Genomic DNA, 10,458 nt, shown 5'->3' on the forward strand with positions numbered 1-10,458 from the left:
TGCAAAGACCTCCGTCTCGAATACTGTATCTGTCTGTCTTCTGCTCCCACGTGGCCAAGGCCGGTAGCAGCTCAATGACCATTCAATTTTCCTCATTGAGCCATTTTCAAAGTAAGAATATCATATTTTGTCTATGATTAAAGTGATAACTTCATCATTTTTTTTATGAACAATTAATACCTAAAGCAAATTTTTCCACTTGCTTTTGACCGAAAATGACCAATCCTGGCCCAGTTTGCTGACTAAACCCAGAAAACAGGTGAGCCGTGATTGATCGTTACCTATTTCCTCAGCACAGGAAATGGGGGAAATACTATTTGGACAATTATGCTATTACGCTAAAAAATAATCTACACAACCAATCAACAATGAGAATATAGATGTTGTATCGTTTCGACTTTTGCATTGTCCAATCCGCAACGAGAATTGGAGGCTTTGTTTGCCAATAGCGAAGAGAGGGAGGCGGGTCTAGTGCTCTTCCCAACCTTTCTTGCTAGAAGCCAACAGACACCCATCGGAACGTTTTATTTCGAAGTAGAATGGCAACGGCAGTTTGCGGTCTTCAGTCCATTGGCAGCAGCAGTAAACCGACCAAAACGCACCGAGAGCATCGAAAGAAAACCAGAGATTCCAAAAGGAGGCAGGCGGCTGTGTTGTTTCTCAGCAATATCTCACTCGACGGACGGCCTCAGTGTCGGTTGAACCCCGACAATGCTGCTCGAAAAGCCGCCGAGGAGCCGCCACGGTCCCCGCCGACGGAGAGCCAAGGGCCGGTATCTCAGGCGGTGGAGCCCGCTCCGTCGGCCAGTAGCTCTTCGTCCAGTTTTCTGGGAGTCATCGGTCCTTCGGTCAGGTCCGCCGGGGCCAACGAGGTGTTTTTGGAGGGTGGCGGTGTAGACGAAAGCCCGGACACCCCGCTGTCCCCCTTGACCGGCGCTCAACAGCCCTGCGTCTCCCGTGGTCGCTCAACCCCCGCAGTAAGCCCTCTGCCCGCCGGACAGTCTCAGGATTCACGACCCAGGTTGGTGCCTCGTCACGAGCCAGTAGCATTTCCTGATTGAGCGGCGAAAGCTGAGATTCCTTCCTTTTGACACTTCTCCTGTCAAGGATCTTCATAGCTGCTGCCGTCTTTTGGCCTTTTTTGTCAGAGGTGGAAAAATTACTCAGTCAGTATTTTCATGTATCCTACAAGTACAGATACTTCATGTAAACAATGACTGCTAAAAGTACAAGTATTGATTCCACTCCTGTACTATAGCTAAACGGATGACGAAATGATCAACAAATGACTAAACGCAGTCATCGGATCCTCCACATCCGTGTACTGCAAAGATTTTGAATATAAATGTTTATCATCAACTAAAAGGTCTGAAAATCCTAGGCTAAAGTCCTCAAAATCCTCCTTGAGTCAAGTTCTTGGTGTTTCTGGTGCTTGAAAACTTAAGTTAATGTGATAAGTGGCGCCCATTTTGTCTCATTTCCTAAAAAGCATGAACATATCATTTCAAAAGCCTCTAAAATCTACACAACAAATGCGCAGTGGTTATTTTTGCTGTGACCGGAAACTGGTGACCTAGCATTATTTTGCCGTGAATTGCAGGCGAACTTCAAATTCCAAATTATACGCAGGTAAATGCATACCAGCTGATTTATTCCTTAGCGTCATGGGTTCAAATAGCTGTACTTTTTTTTTTTTTTACTTTTTTTTTACTATGTTTACAATTTCTTGCAGTCAAGTTTATTACACGTGTTTATTGAATTGAACAGTTGAAAAATTTCGATGAAAGCTTGTGATGAATCTGCAGACAAAATTATTGGACTGAAAACGGCCACAGTTGGAATGGACAGCTAGTTAATCTGGAAGCCAGTTGAACCGTAACACGGCAGTCTACACAAGACATCATGCTAAAATAACCTATTCACTGCCATCCTACTGTAATCTCAGTAAAGTAGGCCAACAATTCCGATTGACCAATCAGAACTGTTCACGGCAACATAACACTAGCAGTAACGTTGTCAGTCACGGCAAAATAACCACTGCCTAACACATAAATTCCCTTGAGCTCCCTCATAGACTCATCTTGTAACAACAGTTTTTTTCTTCTTGCCAACAGACATATTTGTCCATTTGGGAGAGTGTGGAACTTGATTCATGTTTTGTGTTGTTTACATTCTTCCAGTTTATTGTAACAGCTGCTTTTAAGAGTGATGCAGGAAGTCGTCGGGACGGCTATTTTTCACTGTTCAAAATACATTCACTCATAAACAACAGCACAAATCTCATCAAGGTTGTTTATTTGATCTCTTATGCAATATTGTAATCAGTCAAATGTGGTGATTGATTTTAAAGCGGAAAAAATGCTGACATTGGTAGCCATCAACGGAGCAGTTTTCTGAGAAGCACCCAAATACTTAAAAATGTATACTTCTTCATTACACCCCCCCCCCCCCCCCCCAAATGCCTTCTGTTGATGTTCAACTCATGTGGACGATCTCACAGGTTGAGGAATGTCTCCGGTTCCCCTGGACCCAAGTTGCCAAAGAAGGTCCACTTCATCAAGAGCATGAGGCAGTATGACACCAGAGGATGCAGGTGAGGCGTGCACATTTAGCGCCGCAAACCTTTTTATGCATCATCCCAACATTCGTTTTGTTTTGGCATCCCCTTATCATCCCCCACCGACATTGTTCTGATAAGCTCTGCTTATTCGAGTAAACGCTGCAAGGGAATATTAAGATGGGTGTTGCTTGAGTGAACCGAGTCACAAGAGCTGAAAGTTCAGTGAGTGCATGTCGCACCCTCTTTCAACAGTAACTTAACCCCTTGCAGCTATGAGGCCGTCTCAAAATGACATGCCGCACAAGAGTGGGGCTTATGAATTATTCTGCAGCCATATTGGTCTGTTTGTTTGATTTTTGTCGCGCCATCTCCATTGTTCACCTCGTATTTATATCATGTTTATTCCTGTTGGCGTGTATTAAGAGGCTGGATGGAGCAAGGCCATGTTGATGACCCTCAGGTCTGATGTTGTGCTTGTGTTGAAGGAAAGTTGTCAGGCAGGCTTTTCCACAATCATCAATGCTCTTTATGGAGTTGCTATTGTCGTATTTAAAGCGCCTTCCATTGGGTGGCATTGACGTGCAGTTTGAATGTCAAAATAAATGGTCAAATTGTTGATCTGAATTTAGGTTGTGGTGATTGTAGGGATGGGAATTCCAAAAATGGATTCATTCAGTGTTTCACCTCCATTTATTTTGATAGTAACTAAGGCACTTATTTTACCTTCATTCTATTTTACCACGGCACACAACCAAACAAAATGACATAAAGTAAGACTATGAAATGATTATCACAACTCGATTTACTCACATACGCTATCAAAAAAATTCTATGCTCACTGTGTGCAAATCTCAGGGGTTTGTGACAATAAAATGCAACACCATATAAAAAATAAAAATTAGCATAAAAATTCCATAATCTGTACAGCTTGATTTTTTTTTAAAATTATAAATAAATTAATTAATTAAATGCTTCCAGAGAGGGCAGTAAAAATAAACAACTGAGATAATGGTGTTGCACAAGTGTTCACACCCTCTTAAAACTAGGGTGGGGCTGTGTTAAGCATTAATTAACCTACCATAGTCAAACCCAGCATACACCTGCCACCTTTTAAAGTGGCTCAGATAAACAGCAATACATTTCACATGTTCCTGTAGGCTTTTCCCAATAAAAAAAAAAATATATATATATATTTATTTATTTATTTTTGCTTTCTTGTAAAATCTTGTAAATGCCTGAAGGCACTGACTGCTACTTGGAACTGTTGATTATTTGGTCTTGTTTTTTTCCTTCTAATACAGTGAAAACTGGTATTGGACCAGGGCTGTGAAGACTTTTTATATCTCCTGGACTGCAAAAAAATAAAGAAGGACTGAAACCTGAACCTGTTTAGTTGAAAGCAGTCATATTGTTGTATGGATGGCAAGAGGTGGTTACACAGGCTAATTGGACCTTCTGTCATCTAGTAAAGGTCTGGAAGAGCATTTAATTGTTCTACCTGTCACTATACATCACTGGCATAAATAGATGAACAGTGATACCTTGTAGTACACAAGAAAGTTTTGGACCAATGGAAATGGATAATGGCCTGATATGATCCCTGACAGCAGACAAACGGGCTGTGGCACAGAATTGAGCTCTGCATTCCTTTTCTGCAGCAAGCTAGATGGGTCTGAATTACTTGCTATCTCTGCTTGCCTCCATTTCTTCAAAACGGCAACGACGCAAATTCACAATATGAAAGAGTCAAAACGGATCCTGAAATTGATCGACACAATTCTTAATGATCAAAAGTCAATCTATTATGCCCTTTCCTAATTGATTGCAGTCAAGTTAATATTAACCATATATTTAGACCTTTTAGCCGTGTATCTGAAGACTGAGTCACCATGACAAAACGTCACGGGCTGCAGCTCGTCGACTGACGCGCCCATCTGTTGTGTGCCTGTACTTGCTGTGCCCCGCAGGATCATGCTGATTTGTGCCAGGCGGTCGTTATACGCTGCTTTCTCAGTGCTGCCCTATGGAGAGATTGCTCAGCTCAGGTACACGCCAAGCACCCCCCCCCCCCCCAAACACACACACACACACACCCCGCCGCCATCTGCCCCCGCTGCCTGTTTTTTTTTTTTTCTTTCTGTTTGTCATTGTTCACGCTGAGGGAACGCACGTTGCACAGAAAGCACGGGCGAAGAAATGACACGTGATTTTCTGTGAACAGCGACGCCAAGCTGGAGGCGCAGAGAAGGGGGTCCTCTTTGGTGGCGGCTGACCTGCTTCCTTCGCTGGAGGGCATGGAGCTGGGCGCGTGTGATAAAGTGAGTGTACGAGCATGCGGGCAGAGACAAAAAAAAATTTTATTATTTATTTTTAAAAAAATTTTTTATTCATCTTAGACAAGATATTCTTTGTACAGTTTGTCACTTTTTTACTGGCAACTGCCACGTCTGGCAGCACCCAACTGTGGAAAGCTCATGCGTGCAGTGTTGTACGCTAGCTAACACCACAGGCTAATGCTAGCACAAAGCCACATGTCCACTACTCTGCGGGGGGACGCTCATGACATCACCCTCCAACACCCCTCTGCCAAAAAAGTGTGCGCACTCTACTATAAAGGGAAGATTTTAAGTCAGGGCTCTGGTTACTCATCTGGGCATTGGTGAAGCATGTATGATGTAAAAAAAAGCTTTAATATTACTTTTTTAAACGGCACAATGCACCTTTAAAGTGAATTACCTGTAATTATTAAATAATTAAATAAATAATGAATGAAATGTTAAAAAAATGTCAGTCCAAATTTTTATGTTGACAGGAAAAGAGAGATGAAAAAAACCTAAAAATGTCCAAAATGGAACATGAAAAGCAGAAAATTTGCATAAAATGTTGATAAAATTGCCCAAAAAGTCAGAGAATTGCATTAAAAAAAAGTATAAAAGAAATCGTTTGAAAAGTTGCCATAAAATGTCCTAAAAAAGAAGAGGCAGAAAATTACCATATGTCCATAACATTGCACAAAAAAAAAAAGTCAGTCCTGCATGTTTTTGATGTCTCCCTCCTCGAACACAGCTGCAGAACGTAATTATGAGCTGATGATTTGAAACACCTGGGTTGGAGGCAGGAGACACCCAAAACATGCAGGACTGCGGCTCTCTAAAAGGCCATGTGCACACGTAGCAGGGTATTTATAAAAACTGAAATTTCCCTCCTCTGGGTGTAGAAAAAAATAGTGTCCACACCACCACGTATGTAGAAAAGAAAACATCCACAGCTAACCGCATTAATGCGTTTTTAAGTACGTTCATAACAATGCCAGACCTTAAGGTGGCAACAGTTCCCCAAATCCTATCCAATCAGAGTACACCTCCGTCTGGCAACGCCACTTCCACAAATTGGGCCTTCAATGAGATGCATGCCAAGCCTCTAGGAGGCAGTAGTTAGCCAAATACTGCTCGTCTCTTGACGTCACTTCACCATACGTCACACAAGCACGGACTGTCAGCCGCTGATCTGTATATATGCGGATTAGTGCTGTCAACGTACACAAGACTTTTTTTTTATTATTAACTCGTTCACTGACATTGACGGCTACAGACGTATTTCTATTAGTTTCAAAATGTTTCCACTTTTGTTAACGAGTTTTTTTCCCCTCTAACTCATTCACTGCCATTGACGGTTATAGACTTCAAATATTAATTTGAACTATTTCTATTAGTTTAACTTTTTTTCCCCACTTTTGTTAACAAGAGTATGAAAACCTAGATATTTTTATTGTACATTTAGAACAGATATAAAATTTGTGATTAATCGTGAGTTAACTAGTGAAGTTGTGCGATTAATTACGAAAAAAATGAATCGCCTGACGCCCCAAATTTTTTATTTAAATCTTTTCTTCGTTTTTTTAAAGTAATTTAAATTATTTTAAAAACATTTTTTAATAATCTTTTCTTTTTTTTCTTATAGAAAAGATTATAAAAAATTAGGGGCGTCAGGCGATTACATTTTTTAATCATAATTAATCGCATGACATCAATAGTTAACTCAAAATTAATCACAAATGTTATATCTGTTCTAAATGTACAATAAAAAAACTTCTAGGTTTTCATACTCTTGTTAATAAAAGTAGAAAAAAATGTTAAACTAATAGAAATAGTTCAAATAAATTTTTTACGTCTATAGCCGTTAATGGCAGCGAATGAGTTAATTTAAAAAAATACTTGTAAACAGTCAATGAGTACATCATAAACGCAGCATAGAGGAAAACAAAGAGGATAAATACAAAATCTTCAAATGCTTCACTTCTTTTTTTAACAACCTTTTTTCCCCCCCTCTCACTGCCGGAGCCGGAGAAATACGCAAATCTTCAATTTGGCCGGAGTTTTTAGAAACCTCCGTTTGTAAAGAAAAAAATCCGTGTGGATGACAGGGCAAGCCGCAGAACAATATCTCCCATTTTGCAAAAAGAACAAAAAACGGCTACGTGTATACATGGCCTATCGAACTTGCCTATCCCTGACCTAACACATCGAGATTATGTAAATATCATGAAATAAAATATAGAATTCTGTACTTTCGTTTCATGATATTCATCTTCAGTATACAACAAATCTAATACTTTTGAATGGGATTGTAGTTCATTTTCATTTTGTCATTTTGTCTTTCATATATTGAGAAAGACAATCTTTACCAATGTGCTCTCTCCTCCTTCCTGCTCAGACAATTTCATACGCTCAGTTCCTGTATCCAACCAACGCCTTGGTGAGACAGAGAAGCGGCGGCGCACCAGAAAACGGCACAGCTCAGACCCCGCCCACTCGTTTCCGTGGCAACGGGCCGAGGACCTTCCCCCCTGCGCGCCTTAATAGCACTGTGGCGCAAGAAGCATGTACGGACACCGAGCACTTGCATCACACGATGAGAACTGATGCAAGTCCTGCATCAAATATCATATATTATATATTTCCATTTTCGTTACTCCCGTATTTAATTAACATCTTTGTTGAGTTGTCAAGTGAATCTATGTGAAGGAAAGTCCATCATATATTGGTTGGGTGGAAAGTAACTCGGCGTTAGAAGACGAAGCCACACGCATTATCTTCACTTTCACTTCAGATACGGAAGAGGTGGCCGAGTACGACCCCAGCCTGCTCAGCGACCCTCAGTGGCCCTGCGGGAGACACAAGCGGGTTCTCATATTTGCATCTCACGTGGTGAGTGTTGTTGACGGTCATCACTTCAAAGTGTTCTTGTTGTAGCGACTGAAAACGACATTTGCTCAAGTAACGACCAATCACGGCTCGGCTGTTTTCTGAAGCTCAGCCGTGATTGGTCATTACCTGAACCCCCGAGCAGCTGTGATGTCTTTTTCACTCGACAGCCAGTGGCGAAATGGCCGCCCCCGCTGAGATGGATGCAAACGGGTGGATTTTGCTGCTTAATTCATATTCCACAAATGCAATAGTAACTCATTCTCTGCCATTGACGGCTATAACCGTCAAAAATTCATTTGAACTATTTCTATTAGTTAAAAAAAAAAATCCACTTTTGTTGAAAATCTAGATTTTTTTTTATTGTACATTTAGTTTTGTACATAAAATTTGTGATTAATCACGAGTTAACTAGTGAAGTTATGCGATTAATTATGATTAAAAACTTTAATCGCCGTCATGACGCCTTGAATTTTTAATAATATTTTCTTTTTCTTTTTTTTTATTCATTCACTGCCGTTGACGGCTATAAACGTCAAAAATTAATTTGAACTATTCCTATTAGTTTAACATTTTTTTCCCACTTTTGTTAACAAGAGTAGAGTACAGTAGAAAGCATATTCTTTTTATTATTGTTATCATTATTATTATTACTACATTGGAAACATTTCTCACCCCGCAGACGACGGTTATCGAGTACGTCAAACCGTCCGACCTGAAGAAGGACATGAACGAGATTTTTAAGGAGAAGTTCCCTCACATCCTGCTCACCCTCAGCAAGATCCGAAGGTACAAACGCGTCTTCCAATCTTACCAGCTCGCCTTTTTAACTCATTCACTGCCATTGACGGCTATTGACGTCAAAAATTCATTTGAACTATTTCTTTTAGTTTAACCTTTTTTTTTCGCTTTTGTTAAAAAGAGTATGAAATCCTAGAAATGTTTTTTATTGTACATTTAGAACATATCGTCATGCGATTAATTAATATTTTTTTAAAATCGCCTGATGCGATAAAAAAAGAAAAAGAAAAGATTATTAAAAATTAGGAGCGTCAGGCGATTAAAAATTGAATCGTAATTAATTGCATGACTTCATGAAATAACTCACGATTAATCACAAATTTTATATCTGTTCTAAATGTACAATACAAAAAATCTAGGTTTTCATACTCTTGTTAACAAAAGTGGTGGAAAAAAAGTTAAACTAATACAAATAATTAAAATATTTATTATAATATATAATAGTAATATTTGAAGTCTATAACCGTCAATGGCAGTGAATGAGTTAAAGAGGAAAAAAAAAAAAAGTCCCACTTTTCCGCCACATCAGCCTGAAGAGGGAGATGCGGGCCGTGAGCGAGGAGTGCAACCTCCAGCCGGTCACCACGGCGATGGCCTTTGTTTACTTTGAGAAGCTGGTGCTGCAGGGACGCCTCAACAAGCCCAACAGGAAGCTGGTGGCGGCCGCGTGCGTGCTGCTGGCTGCCAAGATCAGCAGTGACCTCAGGAAGCCCGAGGTCAAGCAGCTCATTGACGTGAGGACACTGCATCATCATCATCATCATCATCATCATCATCATCACTCTAGTTAACCAAGCAGCCAATCACATCCTTCGCTTTACCCCGACAGAAACTGGAGGAGCGTTTCCGCATCAACAGACGCGAGTTGGTTCCTCTGGAGTTCCCCGTGCTGGTTGCCTTAGAGATGGGCCTCTACCTGCCCGACAGCAAGGTCATGCCGCATTACCGCCGCCTGGTGAAGCAGGGCTAGTTGGTCGAGCTGGCTCCATGTTCCAGATGTGCTCGTCTGCTTTCTTGGGAAACTGTGTAGTAATGGGGAGGCCCTTTGGGTGTTTATTCCTTGATGTAGTACACAAATACTACTAAGATGATAAAATAAATGCTCAAATGGCTTTTCTATAATTGTGGATTTTGCACCATGATGACCTAAATAGCATTATTTTTTTTTTCTTAAACATGCCTTTTATTAAACCCACTGTGACACTGATGCAGTTTGAAGCTTTTGACTAGACATTGAACTGTAGATTGTGGCACGTGACAACTGTGGCATTCTTTAATGTATTTCATGGCAGCTCTGTGTAATGTGTTTACTGTAATGTGTGTGCGTGTTGTGCACAAGGCCCCACCAGTGTGCATCACTGGCACATGTTTGATTTCTCAGGAATTTTGCTTTGTGACATCTTTAACTGTTGTCAAAGTAAAGAAATGTCTGTGTGCGTGTGTGGATGTATTCAGCGCTCCATCAGAGGCAGCAGTGCGTGTTGTTCAGTGTAGATGTGCAAACATTTAAGTGCCTGCAAATCCAGTGGCAATGAATTTGTTAACTGTCATGCTGTAAAAATGATGTTTCAGTCCAAAGAAATGTTTGTGTTGTGAAACCTCTAAAAATGTCTACTGCTAAAAATGTTCCTGAATGTTGGTGGAAAATTGGTCAAATAAACGTTTTGTATTGTGTGAACGAATAAAATATATTTAAATTCAGTTATTTTTTAGGTGTTTTATTGTAAAGAATTCATAGTCCAAATAAATGAAAGGTTGTTTTATACTCAGATCCCTCGAACTACATTGATTTAGCATATTGGCGTTTTGTTAGCGATGTTTGAAAATGTTTTCGCTGTTTCGCAACAGTGGCCACGTGGAAGTAATCACTGAAATCAAAAGGCCATCATTTGA

The 10,458-nt window shown here is 40.4% G+C and overlaps 1 protein-coding gene across 2 annotated transcripts; it reads left to right on the forward strand.

Annotated features, from left to right (window-relative positions):
- Nucleotides 1-462: 462 nt before the first annotated feature.
- On the forward strand, nt 463-10,266 carry cables2a (Cdk5 and Abl enzyme substrate 2a). Of its 2 annotated transcripts, XM_086070016.1 has the most exons (9): nt 463-1,021; nt 2,501-2,593; nt 4,528-4,605; nt 4,782-4,878; nt 7,274-7,442; nt 7,670-7,767; nt 8,447-8,553; nt 9,095-9,299; nt 9,395-10,266. In XM_086070016.1, exons 1-9 carry the CDS (start codon nt 540-542, stop codon nt 9,533-9,535), a joined length of 1,470 nt encoding a protein of 489 aa, XP_085926142.1. In that variant the 5' UTR covers nt 463-539; the 3' UTR covers nt 9,536-10,266. The 2 variants fall into 2 exon arrangements, with proteins under 2 accessions (XP_085926142.1, XP_085926143.1); XM_086070017.1 differs by lacking the exon at nt 4,528-4,605.
- The last annotated feature ends 192 nt before the right edge of the window (nt 10,267-10,458 follow it).

Source organism: Leptonotus elevatus, chromosome 2 (assembly GCF_054856555.1).
Source record: "Leptonotus elevatus isolate MCC_2025b chromosome 2, RoL_Lele_1.0, whole genome shotgun sequence".
Taxonomy (NCBI): domain Eukaryota; kingdom Metazoa; phylum Chordata; class Actinopteri; order Syngnathiformes; family Syngnathidae; genus Leptonotus; species Leptonotus elevatus.